General features: G+C 40.1%; 1 protein-coding gene across 6 annotated transcripts in view; it reads left to right on the top strand.

Moving 5' to 3' along the window:
- The first annotated feature begins 1,781 nt into the window (after nt 1–1,781).
- kdm4aa (lysine (K)-specific demethylase 4A, genome duplicate a) overlaps nt 1,782–25,789 on the top strand; it is a 120,145-nt gene continuing 96,137 nt past the window's right edge. For 3 of the 6 annotated variants that reach the window (XR_009654570.1, XM_060919680.1, XM_060919678.1), the window contains exons 1-8: nt 1,783–1,930; nt 4,849–4,992; nt 5,571–5,746; nt 13,445–13,559; nt 16,315–16,508; nt 17,280–17,329; nt 19,501–19,604; nt 24,168–24,305. Coding sequence is in view for 5 of the 6 variants with exons in the window: in XM_060919680.1 (XP_060775663.1) it covers nt 4,855–4,992; nt 5,571–5,746; nt 13,445–13,559; nt 16,315–16,508; nt 17,280–17,329; nt 19,501–19,604; nt 24,168–24,305 (915 nt within the window). In the remaining variant the exon portion in view is untranslated. Of the gene's footprint in view, nt 1,931–4,848; nt 4,993–5,570; nt 5,747–13,444; nt 13,560–16,314; nt 16,509–17,279; nt 17,330–19,500; nt 19,605–24,167; nt 24,306–25,789 lie in introns of all 6 variants that reach the window. The other 3 variants (XM_060919682.1, XM_060919681.1, XM_060919679.1) reach the window with 2 other exon arrangements.

Below are 25,789 nucleotides of genomic sequence, written 5' to 3'. Positions count from 1 at the left end.
AGGATAAACAACTACAAATAATGGATGGATGGATAGTCTCATGGATGTATCACAACACTAAACGGAACTATAAACTGTTAAAAAGCAAGTGTAGTACATGAATAAGTTAAAAATTGCAATCGTTAGTGGTATAAGAGGAATAAAACATGATGCTCATCTCATCATCTCTAGCCGCTTTATCCTGTTCTACAGGGTCGCAGGCAAGCTGGAGCCTATCCCAGCTGACTACGGGCGAAAGGCGGGGTACACCCTGGACAAGTCGCCAGGTCATCACAGGGCTGACACATAGACACAGACAACCATTCACACTCACACCTACGGTCAATTTAGAGTCACCAGTTAACCTAACCTGCATGTCTTTGGACTGTGGGGGAAACCGGAGCACCCGGAGGAAACCCACGCGGACACGGGGAGAACATGCAAACTCCACACAGAAAGGCCCTCGCTGGCCACGGGGCTCGAACCCGGACCTTCTTGCTGTGAGGCGACAGCGCTAACCACTACACCACCGTGCCACCCACTTATATTTATATATAAATATTATTTATGTATATATGTGTGTATATATACAGAGTCTACCTGTAATGTGCAATTTTTTCCGAGCCTCTCATCTCATCTCATTATCTCTAGCCACTTTATCCTGTTCTACAGGGTCGCAGGCAAGCTGGAGCCTATCCCAGCTGACTACGGGCAAAAGGCGGGGTACACCCTGGACAAGTCGCCAGGTCATCACAGGGCTGACACATAGACACAGACAACCATTCACACTCACATTCACACCTACGCTCAATTTAGAGTCACCAGTTAACCTAACCTGCATGTCTTTGGACTGTGGGGGAAACCGGAGCACCCGGAGGAAACCCATGCAGACACGGGGAGAACATGCAAACTCCACACAGAAAGGCCCTCGCCGGCCATGGGGCTCGAACCCGGACCTTCTTGCTGTGAGGCGACAGCGCTAACCACTACACCACCGTGCCGCCTAAACATGATGCTATTGTAGGAAAATAATCTGCAATTTGAGTTGGGCTGCATTACACCACCCCGTTGTGGATTATTTTCCTATATCATCTTGCCCTGTCGTGTTTATTCCATATAAGTTTAAATACACCATTTGGCAGTTGACCTTTTTAATTTTATTTTATTTTTTCCAGTTGCAACACCGTGTCCAAGCTAATATAAGTGAAGATTTAGCAAATATTACATAATTTGAAGTAGTGAAAGATTTAATAATAATAACAATAATAATAATAATATTATCAGACCCGGCGGCACGGTGGTGTAGTGGTTAGCACTGTTGCCTCACAGCAAGAAGGTCCGGGTTCGAGCCCCGTGGCCGGCGAGGGCCTTTCTGTGCGGAGTTTGCATGTTCTCCCCGTGTCCGCGTGGGTTTCCTCCGGGTGCTCCGGTTTCCCCCACAGTCCAAAGACATGCAGGTTAGGTTAACTGGTGACTCTAAATTGACCGTAGGTGTGAATGTGAGTGTGAATGGTTGTCTGTGTCTATGTGTCAGCCCTGTGATGACCTGGCGACTTGTCCAGGGTGTACCCCGCCTTTCGCCCATAGTCAGCTGGGATAGGCTCCAGCTTGCCTGCGACCCTGTAGAACAGGATAAAGCGGCTACAGATAATGAGATGAGATGAGATTATCAGACCCAGGTCATTTTACTGACCAATCACAGCGCAGAGAATTAGCTGGGGGCGTGTCCATGCCGGAGAGGCGGTAGAGAAGAACAACATTGTGAAGAGTAAGCATGGGGGAACGCCTTCTTCCATCTTTGTCAACAACTCTACAGTGCGCGTGCGCGCTCTTGTGTCTCACAATAATGGAGGACAATCTTCTCCAGCCGTTGTGAACCAAACCACCGTGCTCATTTGGAGAATTTGGACAAAGCAACGTGCAACTAAGTGTCGAAAACACGTAATCGCAGGTACATTTTTTCCCTTTTGTGAAAGTTTAGTTTTGCCACAGAAGTGCAAGAGCTATCGCGAATATGGACACTGCACTGTTTTGCTAGCTACCTAGCCTAACTAGCATTGCAGTAGTACTGTGTGTGTGTTTTTTTTTTTTAATCGCAAATGTCAAGTGTCGGAGGTAAAAACTCCGTTATAAGTTGTTTAACCCTTCCTACGAAAATCTTCGAGTACTGAAGTATGCTAATGTCATTCAGTTTATCAGTTACTAATCAATTTGTTTCTTGGAACTTAAAGTTTGTTGGTGAAGTCAGCCAGCTAACCATGATGAATTTATCCGGGAATTAAACTTCGATTTGACGGACTTGAAATTAGACCAATCGGAGACACAAAAGTGTAGCGTTAACCGGGATTTTGTCCAATCATGAGGCAAGGGCGGGCCTTATCGGCTCAGCGATGGCGTTGTTACCATACATGCTAGCTACTTTCTTTGACAGCTAAATGACAGTACTTGTTAAAGCGTTCAGTTTAACAGAGGACTTCATTAATCTGTTTCAACACAGTTATTACGGGGCTTTTTTTGTGGCTAGTTGTCTAATTAATTCGAGTTTTGAATACTTTGAACTTTTAATACACTACATTTAGACTTACGTCACTCAGTTGAGTTAATATTAGAAGAAGAAAGAAGCCTTTATTTGTCAGTAAGATTATCAAACCGTATTTAAACCCATATTTAAATGCATCAAGCATATGATTAATAATAATAATAATAATAATAATAATAATAATTCCAACTAAAGTGTAGTAAGGGAGTGCATATTAACGCAAAATAATAATAAAAAGTTATACTTCTTGTTATTATTAATAATTCTTAATGTTATAATGTCGTACTTACTGCTGTAGTAGGACATTGTTTTGGCTGGTTGGAATTTTTTTTTTTCTCCAAATATTATATTTTGACCCAGGATAAATGCCATCAGATAGAGCTCGAAAATGTATGTATGATTACTGTATGTGGTACAGAAAACAAGTGACGGCAAAATTAACTTCGTTAAATAGCATAGATTTTGGTAATGACATTTGTATAGAAAGAAGAATAATCTATGACGATTGTCTTTGGTTCAAGGCGCGAAAGTGATCATAACTTTTCTTAAAAACTGAGTGAACTTCACGAAATTTTCAGATCTCCAAAATTTCAAGTGCTTTCAAATGACGTGAACATCAGCTGCCTTCATTAACAGTATTATGCCTAATTAGTATACTGATGAATAAAAAGTACAAAATACAGGTTTGTGCAACAAAGCCATTAAAAAAATTAAATGACTTTGCAAAGCCAGTTTTATTTTCAAGGTACAACTTGTGATAATCTGCGACAAAAAGTTTCAAATTTTAATAGTCTTAATGACTGTCTGAAATAGACATGGCATATGTTTAGAAAATCAGCAATTTAACCACCATAACCCTTTGAAAAACTCTCTAAATATCAGCTAAAACTATCAAAGTTCTTAAATAATATTTAGGATGGCTATTGTTTTGCTGTTTTGTGGATTTTAGCATACATTTCTGTGGCTTGTGGCAATAATATAGAATTGTACATCATCAAAGTTGATTTTAGCTTGGGTTTTACATTATAAGAAAGAAAGACTGACAGTGACATATTAGGTTGGTTACAAATTGGTTCAACTTATTCACATCTGTAAAATACAGGCCTAGGTGATATCTCTGGGAGTGGTTTTGATGTATTACATGTTGCTTTATTTTTGCATGGTGAGGTTGACATTTACATGGAATTGCCCAGAACTATAATAGCACAGTTTCACTGTTTGCATTATTTATATATAAATAAATTCACAAAAGAATAAGGTAATGCAGTAATGTTTATAATGACTTATTTTCAGCTGCTCAAAAACAACTTTCTGATCATCAAATCTTATTAAATTTTCACCAGATTACAGCTAAGGAATGGTATTAACCATCGTCTTATTTTAAATTGTGGTTATTAGTCCGTAAAGTGGTTTATCAGCAACTAGATCCAAGCGAAAACTTCACCCGCAGAAAACTAAAAAAAGATAACCTATTCTCCTTGCATACCGATGAGCGGCCTAGTGGTTAGCGTGTCCGCCTCTCGATCAGGAAATCGCAAGTTCTACTCACGGTCGGGTCATACCAAAGACCATTATAAAAATGGTGCCTACTGCCATCTGGCAAGGCACGCTGCAATACAGATGCAAGTGGGGAGTCAAGCTCTCGCAGTTACCAGAGGACTAGCCCCCCACTGTAACCTTAGCTATGTAATATAGGCGAGAGGCCGAGGGCTATGAAATGGAAATCGGTGCTGCCAAACGCGCTGTGCGGGAAAGACTTTGACTTTGATTCTCCTTGCATAATTAGCAGAAAAATGTGCAAAAACCATTAGAAACAGCCAATCAGAAGTGAATTTGCTGGGACAGCCCTCAGGCAGCAGTGCACTTGTTAGAACAGGGGTGGGTTTCCCAAAAGCCCCTTAACACTAAGAGCATCTTAATTAGGCAGGAGAGTGTTCATTATGATGCTTTCTCTACCATTTAACGACAATCTTTGTGCTACGATGGTTTTGGGAAACCCACCCCAGCATGGTTGGCCAGACAGTGCAGCCCACTGTCCAAATATCGTAGTGTACCATCATTGTTCAGTTAAGACTTTCTTCTTTAACTTTTAGCATAGTCACTGTTGCCACAATGTAAAAATCCAAGTATATGAATTTATAGTTTGGATAGTGTAATAGTATAAGTGTAATATTGTAACTACACCCTTTAGTGTAATAAGGTTGTATCTGTAATTTGTTGTAACAAGTTCTCTGTATTAACAGCTACAGCAGTTCTGTATGGTGTTGTACTTGACAATAATTAATTGATTAATTTCTGTTCTGATTCAAATCTGTCTTTGCACTCTCAAGAGCAGAATGGCCTCCGACTCAGTAGCTCAGGCTCCTGGGTCGAGGATCATGACCTTCCATCCAACCAAAGAGGAATTCAAAGACTTCAGCCGCTACATTGCTTATATGGAGTCAAAGGGTGCTCACTTAGCTGGCATGGCTAAGGTTAGTGTCGCTCCAAGGTCTAAAGATACCGTCTGCTTCTCTCACAGCCATGGTTCCCAACCTAGTTCTGGGAGACCCTGAACCCACACACACCCCGTCATATTAAAATCTTTCCAAGACCTTTACACATTGGCTGCATAATTTACAGACAGTGAAAATTCTATATGAACATGTTATCCATTGGAACACAGAGTTCAGGAACGTTGTTATTTAAAGTACAGCCATGTATGATTCTGCAGATTATGTCAGTACGTGGCACTTTCGACTCATAGTTACATTAGCTTTGAATAAAAAATGCTGCTGACAGGCTTGTAGTCTTGTGTGTGTGTGCATCACTCTTGATAGCCAGCATATGCTGTAGCTTGTGTTCCAGATCGGCTATGGAACTGCTGTCTAAAATTTCTTTCCAGTTTATGCAGTATTCATTATTTAAAATGTAGGTAGTACTTTTTCAAACACCATGTCATTGTAACAAATTAGTTACTGTTAAATGACACCAAATAGTATCAGCATTGTGAATACTACCTATTCGCAGCCATCTGAAAAAGAGCACAGACAGATTGTTGTTTTTGTCGCAGGTTGTGCCTCCTAAGGACTGGAAGCCCCGCCGCACATATGATGACATTGATGACCTGGCCATTCCTGCCCCTATTCAGCAAGTGGTGACTGGTCAGTCCGGGCTTTTCACACAGTACAACATCCAGAAAAAGCCCATGACTGTCCGTGAGTTCCGCAAGATCGCAAACACAGACAGGTGAAACAATTTTACAGTCACAAAGTCATTATTTATCTCAGTCACACAGTCATTATTTATCTCAGATATACAGTATCGGTGACATATTTATCTCGGACATCTCAGTTGCACAGTCGTTATTTATCTCAGTTGCACAGTCATTACCTCGGATATATCAGTGGCGTAGTCATTATTTATCTCGGATATATCAGTCGCACAGTCATTATGTATCTCGCACATCTCGGTCGCACAGTCGCTATGTATCTCGCACATCTGGGTCGCACAGTCGCTATGCATCTCGCACATCTGGGTCGCACAGTCGCTATGCATCTCGCACATCTGGGCCGCACAGTCGCTATGCATCTCGCACATCTGGGCCGCACAGTCGCTATGCATCTCGCACATCTGGGCCGCACAGTCGCTATGCATCTCGCACATCTGGGCCGCACAGTCGCTATGCATCTCGCACATCTGGGCCGCACAGTCGCTATGCATCTCGCACATCTGGGCCGCACAGTCGCTATGCATCTCGCACATCTGGGCCGCACAGTCGCTATGCATCTCGCACATCTGGGCCGCACAGTCGCTATGCATCTCGCACATCTGGGCCGCACAGTCGCTATGCATCTCGCACATCTGGGCCGCTATTTTGTCTCGGTTGTTATGTATCTCAGTCGCTCAGTCATTATGTATTTCCGACATCTCAGTCGTTATTTATCTTGGTCGCTCAGTCATTATCAGAGGTGGACAATAACGAAGTACATTTACTTGAGTACTGTACTTAAGTACACTTTTAAATATCTGTACTTTACTTGAGTATTATTTTCTTTGGAAACTTATGACTTTAACTTCACTACATTTGAAAGACAAATGTTGTACTTTTCACTCCACTGCATTTCTGTCAAGGTCTTCGTTACTATGAAGCAGCTTTGAAAGTGGATGTGTTTTTCTTTTCTAAAACGTGATTGGTTTTTTTGCAGGTGACACCGAGACAGTCTATCAGTAATCACTAGGGTCACATCATGTCCATAGATATGTATAAAATCAAGCGCGATTATTTCTCCTCAGCTTTATTTGAACTCGATCAGTTGATGGTAGAATGGAAGGAGGCGGTTCTTCTGGGGAATGTACACACCCCTGGCCATACCTAGAACCCATTGTTTTAGTTTTCTGAAAGGAATAAAGATGCGTTTCATTTTAAATGTTTGCTTTGTTTGCCAAAAACAAACCACATCACGGTCTCCAAAAACTCACTGTCCAACCTGCGGAAGCATATTGAGGTATATAATTTTTTTTATTCCAAGAGAAAGCTTGCAGTGAAGTTGTCTGTGCTTTTAGAGCTAGCGATAATGTTGCAATAGCTATGCAGTCTGGTTAGTCAAATGACTTTCTATGGATTTGCCTGCTAAGTTGCCATCGCCTTGTCCACGGCTAACGTTAACACACAGCTAGTTAACTTGGGCACTGTTAGTTAGTATGTAAAAATGGAGTTATGCTAACATGAATAATGTTAACTTATCTGAAGTCCTTTCAGAAATATGTTTTAGCATAATCTTGCCAAATAAACAGAATGTAGAAATCTTTCTTTTCTAGTTGCATTAGCTACCCAATATGATTTTGAGTTTGAAAAGAGTTTACTAGCATGTCAGGTGGAGTTTCACTGACTAGCTAGCTTAACGTTAAACCACCATGATGACACAGCATGCGTTCATTTTGTGAATTCACATTTCTGTCTTTGGTAACGGCATTAGGATTTTTAAGCATTGTGGCAATAATACAATGATGCATTGACAGAAAATGTACTTTTAATGCTTAAGTATTTTTAAAAGCAAGTACTTCAGTACTTTAACTTAAGTGAAAATTTGACTGGACAACTTTCACTTGTATTGAAGTAACATTTGACCAGTGGGATCTGTACTTTGACTTAAGTAATGAAGTTGGGTACTTTGTCCACCTCCGGTCGTCATGGATCTCGGTCGCTCAGTCGTCATGGATCTCGGACATCTCAGTTGCACAGTCGTTATTTATCTCAGTCGCTATTTATCTCAGTCGCACAGTGGCTATTTATCTCAGTCGTTATTTATCTCAGTCGCTATTTGTTGCACAGTCGTTATTTATCGCACAGTCATTATTTATCTCAGTCACACAGTCGTTATTTATCTCAGTCGTTATTTATCTCGGTCGCACAGTCGTTACATATCTCGGTTGCACAGTCATTATGTATCTCAGACATCTCAGTCGCACAGTTATTTATCTCTGTTGTTATTTATTTCAGTCGCTTTTTGTCTCAGTCGCACAGTCGCTATTTGTCTCAGTCGCTATTTGTCTCAGTCGCTATTTGTCTCAGTCGCACAGTTGCTATTTGTCTCAGTCACACAGTCATTTGTCTCAGTCACACAGTTGCTACTTATTTAAGTCGCTATTTGTCTCAGTTGCACAGTCGCTATTTGTCTCAGTCGCACAGTCGTTACTTATTTCAGTCGCTATTTCTCAGTCGCACAGTCGCTATTTGTCTCAGTCGCACAGTCGCTATTTGTCTCAGTCGCACAGTCGCTATTTGTCTCAGTCGCTATTTGTCTCAGTCGCTATTTGTCTCAGTCACACAGTCGTTATTTGTCTCAGTCGCACAGTTGTTATTTGTCGCAGTCACAGTCGTTACTTATTTCAGTCGCTATTTGTCTTGGTCGCACAGTCGCTATTTGTCTCGGTCGCACAGTCGCTATTTGTCTCGGTCGCACAGTCGCTATTTGTCTCGGTCGCACAGTCGCTATTTGTCACAGTCGCTATTTGTCTCAGTCGCACAGTCGCTATTTGTCTCAGTTGCACAGTCGCTATTTGTCTCAGTCGCACAGTCGCTATTTGTCTCAGTCGCACAGTCGCTATTTGTCTCAGTCGCACAGTCGCTATTTGTCTCAGTCGCACAGTCGCTATTTGTCTCAGTCGCACAGTCGCTATTTGTCTCAGTCGCACAGTCGCTATTTGTCTCAGTCGCACAGTCGCTATTTGTCTCAGTCGCACAGTGGTTATTTGTCTCAGTCGCACAGTGGTTATTTGTCTCAGTCGCACAGTGGTTATTTGTCTCAGTCGCACAGTGGTTATTTGTCTCAGTCGCACAGTCGCTATTTGTCTCAGTCGCACAGTCGATATTTGTCTCAGTCGCAAAGTCATTATTTATTTCAGTCGTTATTTGTCTCAGTCGCACAGTTGCTATTTATTTCAGTCATTATTTGTCTCAGTCGCACAGTCACTATTTGTCTCAATTGCACAGTCGCTATTTGTCTCAGTCGTTATTTGTCTCAGTCGCACAGTCGCTATTTATTTCAGTCGTTATTTGTCTCAGTCGCACAGTCGCTATTTTTTTCAGTCGTTATTTGTCTCAGTCGCTATTTATTTCAGACGCTATTTGTCTGTCGCGCAGTCACTATTTATTTGTCGTTATTTGTCTCAGTTGCTATTTATTTCAGTCGTTATTTGTCTCAGTTGCTATTTATTTCAGTCGTTATTTGTCTCAGTTGCTATTTATTTCAGTCGTTATTTGTCTCAGTTGCTATTTATTTCAGTCGTTATTTGTCTCAGTTGCTATTTATTTCAGTCGTTATTTGTCTCAGTTGCTATTTATTTCAGTCGTTATTTGTCTCAGTTGCTATTTATTTCAGTCGTTATTTGTCTCAGTCGCACAGTCGCTATTTATTTCAGTCGCTATTTGTCTCAGTCGTACAGTCGCTGTTTATTTCAGTCGTTATTTGTCTCAGTCGCACAGTCGCTATTTATTTCAGTCGCTATTTGTCTCAGTCGTACAGTCGCTATTTATTTCAGTCGTTATTTGTCTCAGTCGCACAGTTGCTATTTATTTCAGTCGTTATTTGTCTCAGTCGCACAGTCGCTATTTATTTCAGTCTTTATTTGTCTCAGTCGCACAGTCGCTATTTATTTCAGTCGTTATTTGTCTCAGTTGCTATTTATTTCAGTCGTTATTTGTCTCAGTCGCACAGTCGCTATTTATTTCAGTCGTTATTTGTCTCAGTCGCACAGTCGCTATTTTTTTCAGTCGTTATTTGTCTGTCGCACAGTCGCTATTTATTTCAGACGCTATTTGTCTGTCGCGCAGTCACTATTTATTTGTCGTTATTTGTCTCAGTTGCTATTTATTTCAGTCGTTATTTGTCTCAGTTGCTATTTATTTCAGTCGTTATTTGTCTCAGTCGCACAGTCGCTATTTATTTCAGTCGTTATTTGTCTGTCGCTATTTATTTCAGTCGCTATTTGTCTCAGTCGTACAGTCGCTATTTATTTCAGTCGTTATTTGTCTCAGTCGCTATTTATTTCATTCGTTATTTGTCTGTCGCACAGTCGCTATTTATTTCAGTCGTTATTTGTCTCAGTCGCACAGTCGCTATTTTTTTCAGTCGTTATTTGTCTGTCGCACAGTCGCTATTTATTTCAGACGCTATTTGTCTGTCGCGCAGTCACTATTTATTTGTCGTTATTTGTCTCAGTTGCTATTTATTTCAGTCGTTATTTGTCTCAGTTGCTATTTATTTCAGTCGTTATTTGTCTCAGTCGCACAGTCGCTATTTATTTCAGTCGTTATTTGTCTCAGTCGCACAGTCGCTGTTTATTTCAATCGTTATTTGTCTCGGTCACACAGTCGCTATTTATTTCAGTCGTTATTTGTCTCGGTCGCACAGTCGCTGTTTATTTCAGTTGTTATTTGTCTCAGTCACACAGTCGCTATTTATTTCAGTCGTTATTTGTCTCAGTCGCACAGTCGCTATTTGTCTCAATTGCACAGTCGCTATTTATTTCAGTCGTTATTTGTCTGTCGCACAGTCGCTATTTATTTCAGTCTTTATTTGTCTCAGTCGCACAGTCGCTATTTATTTGTCATTATTTGTCTCAGTCGCACAGTCGCTATTTGTCTCAATTGCACAGTCTCTATTTGTCTCAGTCGCTATTTGTCTCAGTCGCACAGTCGCTATTTATTTCAGTCATTATTTGTCTCAGTTGCACAGTCGCTATTTCTCAATTGCACAGTCGCTATTTGTCTCAGTCGTTATTTGTCTCAGTCGCACAGTCGCTATTTTTTTCAGTCTTTATTTGTCTCAGTCGCACAGTCGCTATTTATTTCAGTCGCTATTTGTCTCAGTCGCACAGTCGCTATTTGTCTCAATTGCACAGTCGCTATTTGTCTCAGTCGTTATTTGTCTCAGTCGCACAGTCGCTATTTATTTCAGTCTTTATTTGTCTCAGTCGCACAGTCACTATTTATTTCAGTCATTATTTGTCTCAGTCGCACAGTCGCTATTTGTCTCAATTGCACAGTCGCTATTTGTCTCAGTTGCTATTTGTCTCAGTCGCACAGTCGCTATTTATTTCAGTCTTTATTTGTCTCAGTCGCACAGTTGCTATTTATTTCAGTCGTTATTTGTCTCAGTCGCACAGTCGCTATTTATTTGTCGTTATTTGTCTCAGTCGCACAGTCGCTATTTTTTTCAGTCGTTATTTGTCTCAGTCGCACAGTCGCTATTTATTTCAGACGCTATTTGTCTGTCGCGCAGTCACTATTTATTTCAGTCGTTATTTGTCTCAGTTGCTATTTATTTCAGTCGCTATTTGTCTCAGTTGCTATTTGTCTCAGTCGTTATTTGTCTCAGTCGCACAGTCGCTATTTATTTCAGTCTTTATTTGTCTCAGTCGCACAGTCGCTATTTATTTCAGTCATTATTTGTCTCAGTCGCGAAGTCGCTATTTATTTCAGTCTTTATTTGTCTCAGTCGCACAGTCGCTATTTATTTCAGTCGTTATTTGTCTCAGTCGCACAGTCGCTATTTATTTCAGTCATTATTTGTCTCAGTCGCACAGTCGCTATTTGTCTCAATTGCACAGTCGTTATTTGTCTCAGTCGTTATTTGTCTCAGTCGCACAGTCGCTATTTTTTTCAGTCTTTATTTGTCTCAGTCGCACAGTCGCTATTTTTTTCAGTCTTTATTTGTCTCAGTCGCACAGTCGCTATTTATTTCAGTCTTTATTTGTCTCAGTCACACAGTCGCTATTTATTTCAGTCGTTATTTGTCTCAGTCGCACAGTCGCTATTTTTTTCAGTCGTTATTTGTCTCAGTCGCACAGTCGCTATTTTTTTCAGTCGTTATTTGTCTCAGTCACACAGTCGCTATTTATTTCAGACGCTATTTGTCTGTCGCGCAGTCACTATTCAGTCGTTATTTGTCTCAGTTGCTATTTATTTCAGTCGTTATTTGTCTCAGTTGCTATTTATTTCAGTCGTTATTTGTCTGTCACACAGTCGCTATTTATTTCAGTCGTTATTTGTCTCAGTCGCACAGTCGCTATTTTTTTCAGTCTTTATTTGTCTCAGTTGCACAGTCGCTATTTATTTCAGTCGTTATTTGTCTGTCACACAGTCCCTATTTATTTCAGTCGCTATTTGTCTCAGTCGTACAGTCGCTATTTATTTCAGTCGTTATTTGTCTCAGTCGCGCAGTCGCTATTCATTTCAGTCGTTATTTGTCTGTCGCACAGTCGCTATTTATTTCAGTCGCTATTTGTCTCAGTCGTACAGTCGCTATTTATTTCAGTCGTTATTTATCTCAGTCGCTATTTATTTCAGTCGTTATTTGTCTCAGTCGCACAGTCGCTGTTTATTTCAATCGTTATTTGTCTCAGTCACACAGTCGCTATTTATTTCAGTCGTTATTTGTCTCAGTTGCACAGTCGCTGTTTATTTCAGTCGTTATTTGTCTTAGTCGCACAGTCGCTATTTATTTCAGTCGTTATTTGTCTCAGTCGCTCAGTCGCTGTTTATTTCAGTCGTTATTTGTCTCAGTCGCTCAGTCGCTATTTATTTCAGTCGTTATTTGTCTCAGTCGCACAGTCGCTGTTTATTTCAATCGTTATTTGTCTCGGTCACACAGTCGCTATTTATTTCAGTCGTTATTTGTCTCAGTCGCACAGTCGCTATTTATTTCAGTCGTTATTTGTCTCAGTCGCACAGTCGCTATTTGTCTCAATTGCACAGTCGCTATTTGTCTCAGTCGTTATTTGTCTCAGTTGCACAGTCGCTATTTATTTCAGTCTTTATTTGTCTCAGTCGCACAGTCGCTATTTATTTCAGTCGCTATTTGTCTCAGTCGCGAAGTCGCTATTTGTCTCAGTCGCGCAGTCACTATTTGTCTCATTTGCTATTTGTCTCAGTTGCATAGTCGCTATTTGTCTCAGTCGTTATTTGTCTCATTTGCTATTTGTCTCAGTCGCACAGTCGTTATTTATTTCAGTCATTATTTGTGCGACTGAGACAAATAACGACTGAAATAAATAACGACTGTGCGACTGAGACGGTTGTTATTTGTCTCAGTCGCACAGTTGCTATTTGTCTCAGTCGCACAGTTGCTATTTGTCTCAGTCGCACAGTTGTTATTTATCTCAGACATCTCAGTCACAGAGTTACAATTTATCTCAAATATTTCTTAATCACACAGTGGTTATTTGTCTCAGATACTTTAAAGTGAAATACTTGTAGAAACCTTAATCTATTATTTATCTGAGTTGCTGTGGATTTTCTTTTATTGCAGAAAGTTTAGTTCTTATAGTTACCCAAGGGTTATTTATCACAATTCTCATGTCATCCTTAGTTCACGTTCTAATTTACTTTCTTTGAGAATTTTCTTTCATGCAGTCAGATGTTTGCTGACTTCTTTGTTGCAGGTTCTGTAACCCTCGGTATGTAGATTTTGATGAGCTGGAGAGGAAGTACTGGAAGAATCTTACGTTTAATCCCCCACTGTATGGAGCAGATGTCAGCGGAACTCTCTACGATGCAGTGAGTAACCAGTCTTTATGCTACAACCCCGATTCCAAAATAGTTGGGACAAAGTACAAATTGTAAATAAAAACGGAATGCAATGATGTGGAAGTTTCAAAATTACATATTTTATTCTGAATAGAGCATAGATGACATATCAAATGTTTAAACTGAGAAAATGTATCATTTAAAGAGAAAAATTTGGTGATTTTAAATTTCATGACAACAACACATCTCAAAAAAGTTGGGACAAGGCCATGTTTACCACTGTGAGACATCCCCTTTTCTCTTTACAACAGTCTGTAAACGTCTGGGGACTGAGGAGACAAGTTGCTCAAGTTTAGGGATAGGAATGTTAACCCGTTCTTGTCTAATGTAGGATTCTAGTTGCTCAACTGTCTTAGGTCTTTTTTGTCGTATCTTCCGTTTTATGATTCGCCAAATGTTTTCTATGGGTGAAAGATCTGGACTGCAGGCTGGCCAGTTCAGTACCCGGACCCTTCTTCTACGCAGCCATGATGCTGTAATTGATGCAGTATGTGGTTTGGCCTTGTCATGTTGGAAAATGCAAGGTCTTCCCTGAAAGAGACGTCGTCTGGATGGGAGCATATGTTGCTCTAGAACCTGGATATACCTTTCAGCATTGATGGTGTCTTTCCAGATGTGTAAGCTGCCCATGCCACACGCACTAATGCAACCCCATACCATCAGAGATGCAGGCTTCTGAACTGAGCGCTGATAACAACTTGGGTCATCCTTCTCCTCTTTAGTCCGAATGACACGGCGTCCCTGATTTCCATAAAGAACTTCAAATTTTGATTCGTCTGACCACAGAACAGTTTTCCACTTTGCCACAGTCCATTTTAAATGAGCCTTGGCCCAGAGAAGACGTCTGTGCTTCTGGATCATGTTTAGATACGGCTTCTTCTTTGAACTATAGAGTTTTAGCTGGCAACGGCGGATGGCACGGTGAAGTATGTTCACAGATAATGTTCTCTGGAAATATTCCTGAGCCCATTTTGTGATTTCCAATACAGAAGCATGCCTGTATGTGATGCAGTGCCGTCTAAGGGCCCGAAGATCACGGGCACCCAGTATGGTTTTCCGGCCTTGAGCCTTACGCACAGAGATTCTTCCAGGTTCTCTGAATCTTTTGATGATATTATGCACTGTAGATGATGATATGTTCAAACTCTTTGCAATTTTACACTGTCGAACTCCTTTCTGATATCGCTCCACTATTTGTCGGCGCAGAATTAGGAGGATTGGTGATCCTCTTCCCATCTTTACTTCTGAGAGCCGCTGCCACTCCAAGATGCTCTTTTTATACCCAGTCATGTTAATGACCTATTGCCAATTGACCTAATGAGTTGCAATTTGGTCCTCCCGCTGTTCCTTTTTTGTACCTTTAACTTTTCCAGCCTCTTATTGCCCCTGTCCCAGCTTTTTTGAGATGTGTTGCTGTCATGAAATTTCAAATGAGCCAATATTTGGCATGAAATTTCAAAATGTCTCACTTTTGACATTTGATATGTTTTCTATGTTCTATTGTGAATACAATATCAGTTTTTGAGATTTGTAAATTATTGCATTCCGTTTTTATTTACAATTTGTACTTTGTCCCAACTTTTTTGGAATCGGGGTTGTAGTATGCCAGTTTTTTTACAGACTGGACATGTATTGTGAATGACCTATATGAAATTGGCAAAAAATAAAATGATCAGCAATAACGCTTGGAGCATGTATTCCTCGAAGTGTAAACTTAAGATAGTCCCTTAATCATATTTTATGACTTAATATTTATTTCAGTGTCTCTGAAAATACTTTAAAAAAATGTTGAGCATGGCACCTCGGTATACATTTTGGGTTCTCATGGGTGTAAATAAAAATCTTTGCCTGCAGTCGCAGTGTATTTTGAAAATAGAAAAAAGTGTGGGTCAGTAAACAATTTTTTTCGCGGTCCAAATCCTGCGCTCTGATTGGCTGGCGAGCGGGTCCGTATCCTACGGCACGGACCCCGGTTACAGACTTCTGCCGACTCACTCATTCACAATAACAACAAACATAGTAGCATTTTTTTGTCAACATTTATCTTTTTTTTAATAAGATTTATTTATAAGATTATCAAAAATCTTATAAATTTTTGCCAGCATTTCTCAGGAGAATAGCATTAATTTTACAGCATGGATAGCGATAACGACAGTGTTCATAGCGAAAGCGAGTTTTACTACCCTGAGGAAGAAGAAATAAAAGAGAACATTTCAGGAGAAAGCTAAAACCTGTAATTTGCTAATGCCAAGCAAAAACATGGCTGAATCCTGAATGACTCAATTTTATATAAATAGGGGACTACATAGGTGGCAAAATGTAGTTTTTTTTTTTTTTTTTCTGCCATGGAAGTGCACTTGTATACTGAGGAGGAAGCAATTTGCATTACAGCCGTGAATGAGGATTCAGAATGGCGGCTCGGCTCAGTTTTCCCTTTCGGGCGCTCTCGTTTTCTGTTAGAATTTGGTAAAGAAAAAAATAAATATATTATTTACCAGCTTAAGGTCAGTCCGTATGGCGAAATACCCTGACCTCGGCCCAGAGGGCCTCGCTCAGTACTTTCAAGACCTCGGTCACCATATTTCACGATACGGACCTCCCAGCTGGTAAATAACGTATAAATTGAGGAAGCAGATATAATTATTAGAATACGATTCATGATGCACAGGCTCCGTACTGGCTTTGCCTCATGAATGTGTGTGAGTCATTTCACATTTCTGTGCAGGATGTAAATGAGTGGAACATTGGGCATCTGAACACTATTCTGGACACAGTGGAGAGAGAGAGTGGCATTAAGATTAAAGGGGTGAACACACCGTATCTGTACTTCGGGATGTGGAAGAGCACGTTTGCCTGGCACACTGAGGACATGGATCTCTACAGTATCAACTATCTGCACTTTGGAGAACCCAAGTCCTGGTACAGTCCTAATTTAGTCACATCTATTCGTCTGAGTGTAAAATAAAATGATGTGTTCTTAATAAGAGCATTTTTCCAACAAGACTCCATATTTCTTCACAAATACATGCACAAAATGGTCTTTTTCATTGACTGAAAGCAGTAGTGATGGTACCATAACACGCGCTGAGTAACTTTACAATTCTAGCTGACTAGGACATTCAGAAAAATTTAATCATTTGATATTTATACATTTTCTTAAGGATTGCTGAGAAATTAGCTCTCATTTCATCAATTTTAATGGCATCTGGACCCCTGAGTAGTGACAGTGAGTCCATTCTTATGTAAAATATCTGATAATAGGGGGGGAAAAATCAGATAAGGGCAAAATTTCATTTGCACATTTACCTGTGTTTGAGTAGCATTAAATTAAACATTTCCAGTAGCAAGGTGTTGGTGCTGCCCGAGTAAGGATGTGATTTATAAGTGGTTAAAGACAACCTGAAATCATAACAAATCTTTCTTTCTTTCTTTCTTTCTTTCTTTCTTGTTAGCGTTTGTCACTGTAGCGCAGTGATTTTTCTCTGCCTTATAACAAATATTTGACATTTTATCAAATTTTGAATACTGTTAAACAGTTTAGTCTGTTTTACTGTGATGAAATAGGACAATTATCACAATCAATAATGGCTGTAAAGATGATGTAAGAACTTCTGTAATTTGAGTACATCTTTTAAGGCATTGTATTTAAAGAGGCAAATGGAGACCTACTAACTGTATGCACCTGTGCAGGTACGTTGTGCCTCCAGAACATGGGAAGCGATTAGAACGTCTGGCGAAAGGTTGGAATAAATCTGCTCTTTTCTTCTTTCTTTCTTTTTTTTTCTTTTGTATTTGCCTCTGCTGAAGTGTCACAAATGTTTGACCACATATTGGAGCAGATGTCTGTTAAATACAGTTGTGCTCTTAAGTTTGCATACCCTGGCAGAATTTTTGCTTTCTTGGCCTTTTTTCAGAGAATATGAATGATAACACAAAAACTTTTTTCCCCACTCATGGTTAGTGGTTGGGTGAAGCCATTTATTGATAAACAACTGTGTTTTCTATTTTTAAATCATAATGACAACAAAAAACATCCAAATGACCCTGATCAAAAGTTTACATACCCCAGTTCTTAATACCGTGTATTGCCCCCTCTAACATCAATGACAGCCTGAAGTCTTTTGTGGTAGTTGTGGATGAGGCTCTTTATTTTCTCAGATGGTAAAGCTGCCCATTCTTCTTGGCAAAAAGCCTCCAGTTCCTGTAAATTCCTGGGCTGTCTTGCATGAACTGCGCGTTTGAGATCTCCCCAGAGTGGCTCAATGATATTGAGGTCAGGAGACTGAGATGGCCACTCCAGAACCTTCACTTTGTTCTGCTGTAGCCAATGACAGGTCGACTTGGCCTTGTGTTTTGGATCATTGTCATGTTGGAACGTCCAAGTACGTCCCATGCGCTGCTTCCGGGCTGATGAGTGCAAATTTGCCTCCAGTATTTGCTGATAACATGCTGCATTCATCTTTCCTTCAACTTTGACCAAGTTTCCTGTGCCTTTGTAGCTCACACATCCCCAAAACATCAGCGATCCACCTCCGTGCTTTACAGTAGGAATGGTGTTCCTTTCATCATAGGCCTTGTTGACACCTCTCCAAATGTAACGTTTATGGTTGTGGCCAAAAAGTTCAATTTTGGTCTCATCACTCCAAATTACCTTGGTCTAGAAGTTCTGAGGCTTGTCTCTGTGCTGTTTGGCGTAAATTTTTGTTGGTCTACCTGACCGTGGTTTGGTTTTAACAGAGCCCCTGATTTTCCATTTGTTAATCACAGTTTGAACACTGCTGACTGGCATCATCAATTCCGTGGATATCTTTTTGTATCCCTTTCCTGTTTTATACAGTTCAACTACCTTTTCCCGTAGATCCGTTGACAATTCTTTTGCTTTCCCCATGACTCAGAATCCAGAAATGTCAGTGGCTGGATGAAAGGTGCAAGAGTCTGTCTAGATCCCAGAAACTCACTCAGCTTTTATGCACACACACTGATTACAAGCAAACAGATCACAGGTGAGGACGTTACCTTTAGTAGCCATTCAAACCCATTTGTGTCAACTTCTGTGCATGTTATCAGGCCAAAATCACCAGGGTATGTGAACTTTTGATCAGGGTCATTTGGGTAGTTTCTGTTGTCATTATGATTTAAAAAGAGAAAACGCAGTCGTTTGACAATAAATGGTTTCACCCAACCACAAAGCATGAGTGGAAAAGATGTTTTTGTGTTATCATTCATATTCTCTGAAAAATGGTCAAAGAATCATAGATTCTGCCAGGGTATGTAAGCTTATGAGCACAACTGTATATAAGATTTTTTTCTCTCTCTCATTAGAATTGATTCACTATTAAAGGAACATTTTTAGAATTTAAAAAAATATTTTAAAAAATCCCAAATAGTCAGCACATGGTCGATCAGTTTGCTTCTTTAATTTTGTACTGGAGCTACAGGACTAATCTCCGTTGCAAAACATCTAACCCAACCTCCATTTCTGAATCTGCTGCTAGATGATTTGGAAATTTGCTAGATGCTAGATTTTGGCTTCGATGAGTACTTGTATAGGTTTTAACATAATTTCTGCAAATTTAAAGATAAGAGGCTCGCATGTAGTGGGGAGACAAAAAAAAAACATATTAGTAAGCCTGTTTGAGATGGTGATGAACTCTGTACAGTTGTAATGTGGTGATTTTGGCAGACAGTTTGAACAGTGTTAGACTATCAGCTTTAAGTTCCTCTAGCATAGTTCCAAGGCAAAACTAGAGAAGCAAGCCAGGGACACCAAATATTTTGGCTAAAGGAAACAGTAAAGATGTTACTTTTTTTGGTGCCCTTTTTCTCTGAGTCTCAGGATCCCATTTGTTCTGTCTAGCACTTGTGAGACTGTTTGGACATACTGATTTCTTTATCTGACTGTGCTTTGCAGGCTTTTTTCCCGGAAGCGCCCAAAGTTGTGAAGCCTTCTTGCGACACAAAATGACTTTGATTTCCCCATCAATAATAAGAAAATATGGCATCCCTCTTGAGAAGGTTGGTTTGTGTTTAATTTACAGCTGGTTTAATTAACTCTGGTACTACTGGTGTTAGCAAGACGAATGGCTTTTTTACTCCTTAAACATTTCTGGATTTGACATACGAGTTGAAGAAACACAGTTGGAAATGCTGACTGTAAACTTTCAGTGGAGTCCACAGTTGTTTTGTCTACGTAATGGCATGGGGGTTTTTTTGTTTTGTTTTGTTTTTTTCCCATAGAGCCAAAGCGGAAAAAAAAAAGTTATGTCTATCATCCATGCATCGATTGTTGTGCATGGCATAGATAGGAAAAGTGTGAGGAAATAATTCCAATTTTGAATGAACTTTTTGTTATGTCTGTTATTGGGGGAAGATAGTCAAAGAACAAAAAGAGCAGAAAAGGGGATTTATTTGCACAAATGTATCCCTGTGTCTGAAATCACTCCCCACTCACTATATAGTGGACTGTATAGTGAGATCGCCATTTTGTAGTGCTGTCCGAATGTATCGTGAGAATTATTACACCCTATATAGTGCACTCAAAGTATCCCACAATGCATCACGAAAAGTAGTGTACAACCGATGGTTACTAACCCAGCAATATATCCATCATGCATTGCAGTCGCGCTGAAAGAAATCAAATCAAAAGTCTCAAATTTGATTTAATAAAAGGCAGCAGCAAAGAAGAAAGTATTCAGCCGTGATTTAAAACAACTGAAAGATGTAGCATACACAAAATATTTTTGTACTTATTAACATGGGAAATGCGTTCAGTATTATCACAAAAATACATGCATGTGTTTTTATTATTTTGAAAACCCACCAGCCGACTGATCTGGCATGTTTTAATTGTGAGACAGTAATGACGTGAATAACGGCACGACGGCGTAGTGTCCAAAAGTGTGTTTACATTTTATCAGTGAGCTCACTATATTGTCCTCTATATAGTAATTCCCTATATAGTGAGTAAGGAGTAGTGAACGAGCAAGTGATTTCGGACACAGGGTATGAGAGGGTTTTTTTTTTTTTTTTTTTTACATATTTCTAATTCAAATGAGATAATGTCACGGGAGGCACAAATATCAGGTGGCAGTCGGGACTGTTCAATTAGCAATTACATTTTTGACTTTGACGCATTTTAAATAGCTATGGTTGAAGTGATTTTTATTAATTATATGTCATGAGCAATGACAGATGTTTTGTGGGGTTCATTGATCAGTCATTTGATATTTGTGGTGGGAAAAACAGTGCCATGTATTTGGAGTGAAGTGTTTGGTCATGACGAGAAAATGTATGTGAATACAGAGTCAATTATCTCATCTCATTATCTGTAGCCACTTTATCCTGTTCTACAGGGTCGCAGGCAAGCTGGAGCCTATCCCAGCTGACTACGGGCGAAAGGCAGGGTACACCCTGGACAAGTCGCCAGGTCATCACAGGGCTGACACATAGACACAGACAACCATTCACACTCACATTCACACCTACGCTCAATTTAGAGTCACCAGTTAACCTAACCTGCATGTCTTTGGACTGTGGGGGAAACCGGAGCACCCAGAGGAAACCCACGCGGACACGGGGAGAACATGCAAACTCCGCACAGAAAGGCCCTCGCCGGCCACGGGGCTCGAACCCGGACCTTCTTGCTGTGAGGCGACAGCACTAACCACTACACCACCGTGCCGCCCCAGAGTCAAATATAATTCTTGTAATGATTTTAAAAATGTTAACTCAGTTTGTGACGTTTATGTATGCTTCTCCCATTTATCAGAGAGCTCTCTGACTGCATTTTGTAGAACATGGAGGACTTTTAAATATGTTTGATGTTGCAACGCCCCAAGGAAATTAAATGTGATTGATTATTTAAGTCAGTGTTGTTTTATGGGCACAGTGTGCAAGAGAAGGCATAAATAATTTAGTGAGTTTGCAAAAATTTCTCCTATTTGTGAAGCAAAATGTCCTCACTTTTCTTAAAGTATCACTTTCAGCCATCACATGTCTCTCATCCTGCCCACACTACTCACACGCTAGTCACTCACTTCGGGTTGCTGTGCAGTATGGAATTTTGATTTTAGTCATTTCTAGGTCTGGATAAGTATGGAAAATGGAGTATGGAAAAATGTTTCTCTTTACAGACTATTGCCTCTACCTTTCTTTTCTAAAATATAAAATTAATCCAAATTGTTCAAATCAGTGTGAGTTTGATGTCGTTGAGTTTAAGAAAGGCAAGACATGCGTGCAGTGTGTCTGAGGTGATTTCTATGGCATCTGCCATCAGTGAACTATCTGACGTCAGCACGTTGGGCTGTGCTCTACCTCTGCAGAACTAAAAAAAAATTGGCATGAACGCACATTGCAACACTACAAATATAAGAATGGGTAATTGTACGTTTTCTGAGAGCTGGCAAGTTTTGGTGGTGTTGTGGGGTCGTCCTAGGCGTGAACAATGGCAAATATCGTGTGTGTGTGTGTGTGTGTATCTACATGACAATGCATTTGTCTTTTGTGTGTATGTGCTAGAAAGAGGTGTGTGTGTGTGTGTGTGTGTGTGTGTGTGTGTGTGTGTGTGTGTGTGTGTGTGTGTGAGAACCTCGTTGCCCTTATTTATGTGTGTGTGGCACTCGCACAAAACCTCTTAGCCTGATATCTGTCTTACCGCCATGTTTTATCTTTATATTTGAACATGTGTGTATGGACGTCTCTGTCACTCAACCAGTCTGTGCATCAGGATGCAACTGGTTTCCTCTGTTTCCATTGGGGTGTGTGTGGTTTGCATGTGCTTATGACAGAAGGAGAGACATAAAAAGACAAAGGGGGAGAGCTTTCTAAACTTTTTGTGACCCAGTGATTTTACGTTTTATTCTCAGTTCTATGTTAAGTTTTCAGAATGCTTTATTAACCCCGCCGACAGTAGTCGGAGGGGTTATTATTTTCACCTGCGTCAGTCTGTGTGTGTGTGTGTATCTGTCTGTCTGTCTGTCTGTCTGTGTGTCTGCAAGATATCTCAAGAACCAATGGATCGATTTGGACCAAATTTTGTACGTGTTGCCAATCACCCAGGAAGGAAACCATTAAATTTTGGAGGTCAAAGGTCAAGGTCATGGCAGAACTTCGAAATTTTCGCCCAATGTATTTTAATAGGGAAAAGGTGGGGTTTGCACTCGTTAGAGTGTCCCTGTCTAGTTTTACTGTATGATTGTTATTATTTAACCTTTTATTTATAGTTTTATCGTGAAGTGTGTTAAACAGTGTTTACAGTAAACAGTTTTACTCCGTCTAATATTCAGTGAAGCCAAGTCAGTACACTTTTTATTTTATTTTTTTGTTACTGTTATGGGGAGAATGCTGTGCATTGAACTTGTCTAGGTTTGGTTTTAACTGATGTGTATGAGCTACAGCACCGTGCCACAGGGAGCCACTAGGAATTTTCGACCCTATGAAAGAATATATCATCAGCAATTATTTGCTTGCTTCTGGCAATTATCTGGGAACATACTAGCTTACATACTCACAGTGTAGCATACATATTAACAGTGCGATTTTTAAATCTCATCTCATTATCTGTAGCCGCTTTATCCTGTTCTACAGGGTCGCAGGCAAGCTGGAGCCTATCCCAGCTGACTACGGGCGAGAGGCGGGGTACACCCTGGACAAGTCGCCAGGTCATCACAGGGCTGACACATAGACACAGACAACCATTCACACTCGCATTCACACCTACGGTCAATTTAGAGTCACCAGTTAACCTAACCTGCATGTCTTTGGACTGTGGGGGAAACCGGAGCACCCGGAGGAAACCCATGTGGACACGGGGAGAACATGCAAACTCCACACAGAAAGGCCCTCGCCGGCCACGAGGCTCGAACCCAGGACCTTCTTGCTGTGAGGCAACAGCGCTAACCACTACACCACCATGCCACCCGGATTTTTAAATAATTTTTTAAATAATAAACATCTAGTTATTTGTACTGTGGTGTCAGATATGATCTGAAAACTGTACCGTGAAGTTTGGGAATTTGAGTATGGAAAAAGTCTGGAATTTTGAAATGGAAAATGTGAACATTTGTTATTAGTCAGCAAACTAGCAACTAAGAGCTAAACTGGCAAGTGTAGCCTCCTGAGATAGTTGTCTGTTTGAACAGGAAGAAGCATTTCTGACTTTGCCACGGTGTTTAGTTCTGCTCAGTACAGTGTGCCAAGATACTTCATCATGAAGAAAAGAACATTTCTTTTCTAACTACATATTTAGTAGTTAGCTATAAGTGATTGGAGAAAATAGCTTGTTTGCTAATTGGCTAGTTAGCATCCAAGCATTAGCATCCAAGATAGTATTCTAGTGTTCGATTCAACACACACACTCTAAACACTTGAACTATATGTTGGAGTTAACACAACTAACTATTCTGTAGAAATGATACCTTTGTAAACACAATCATTGGTCGTTACTATGTATTAAACCCGAGGTATGCTTCTCGGAGGATGAAGTAATGTCTTTCTTAAAATGGCTGATCTTCAGGTAAAGGAAAAGTAATTCTAGTGTTTGGGACACAAGTCTAAAGTCTTATCTGTTGTTTCTGTCAGGTTGCACAGGAAGCAGGTCAGTTTATTGTGACCTTCCCCTACGCCTATCACGCTGGATTCAATCATGGATTCAATTGTGCAGAGTCCACAAACTTCGCCACTCAGCGCTGGATCGATTACGGCAAGCAGGCAGCATTAGTAAGTGTGCTGATAGGAAACCTTCACAACGTGACCAATCCCAGGTCTTCCTGCACCTTATTTGTTTGGGCCTCCACTCACTCTTTAGCAACTGTTCCTATCTGCACTTGCACTGGTCAAGCTTTCAGCACTTAGCTGTGCTTGTGATTAATGAATCGCTTTACACTTTATCACAGTTTGTTATTTTAGAATTGTGAGAAATTTCGTCGGCTGTCTCTGAAGGCTGGACAAGTCATTAGTCAGTCTAAGTGTAGCTGATTAAGGTTTTTATATTCTGTGAGGAAGTGTGGACAGAGATAAGCGAGACTGTTCTGCTGAATATTTAGAACAGACATGCTTGTGTCTTCAGTGTATCTTCGCTTGTGGCTCACACTGAACAAAAACCTAAACTAGACTACAGTAGACGACACGAGACCCTGGGATACAGATCGTCTCACAGCTGCTTGAGAGTTTAACATTTAGTGAGCAAGCAAAGGGCTGCAGTGGCAAAAGTGGAGGAAAAGCCTAAAATGGAATTAATGGAGAAGAAACTTTGACAGGAACCAAAACTGAGCTGGGGAAGCCCATCCCCCTCTGACTGACATTATGAGTAATTTTATATCAGACACTTTAGGAATTCTAGTTCATGGGTAATATTTAACCGTTATTACGAAATTGAGTTGTAAATGAGCTGCTACATGCTGAGTTGGCTAAAGCCATGTACGACGAGATTGAGTGGAATAACTGTTTTATTATATCCACATTCACTGGATTTTTATTTTTTGCAAATTCGATAAATAAAAACTTTTATGCAAAACGTCCGACGAAATCATTTCCGCTTAGAATGTAAACAAGCTGCCGAAATGACAGTAGCAATTTGTGAAAAATGTAATAATAATTCTTGAAAAATAAAGAAGATACGTTCTTACCATCAAATACTCTTATTCTTTATTTTGTTGCCTTTTTGTATTTTGGGGGGATTTCTTTTTTAATTAATTTTATTTATTTTTTTTGGCGGTCGGCAAACCAACTTAACCTCCTAAGACCCAAGCTGTTTTTTTTTTACATGCATTTTTTATTTCTTTTTGCTATTTGGGCTTATTAGAACCTGATTAGAATAAAAACTAAGCATCATCTTTGATAAGATATACTTTTTGAGAAAAAGTATGTCCACATATGTGGATTCTTGTTCTGAATTTCTAAAAAGTGCTGTCCACGTATGTGACCGCTAGGCCCTAGGAGGTTAAAGGTGCATTACCACCACCGACTGGGCTGGAGTGTGGAACAGGAGATATTGGGGGGAGGAATTATATTCTTTTAGCTATTTCTGTTTCTTGATAATTTTGGGGGGTTTTGTTTTCATGTAGAGTTTTTATTTCATCCTTGGTTGGTTCAGCAACACGCTCTGCCATTTTGTTTTTCTCTACTCACGGTATATGAGCTGACAGCCTAGTAGTAGAGTAGCCAATCAGAGTGTGCGATTGCTCATATCCAGTGAATATGGA

Source organism: Neoarius graeffei, chromosome 4 (assembly GCF_027579695.1).
Source record: "Neoarius graeffei isolate fNeoGra1 chromosome 4, fNeoGra1.pri, whole genome shotgun sequence".
Taxonomy (NCBI): domain Eukaryota; kingdom Metazoa; phylum Chordata; class Actinopteri; order Siluriformes; family Ariidae; genus Neoarius; species Neoarius graeffei.
The sequence above is the reverse complement of the archived record's forward strand: the minus strand, read 5'-3'. Positions and strand labels throughout refer to the sequence as shown.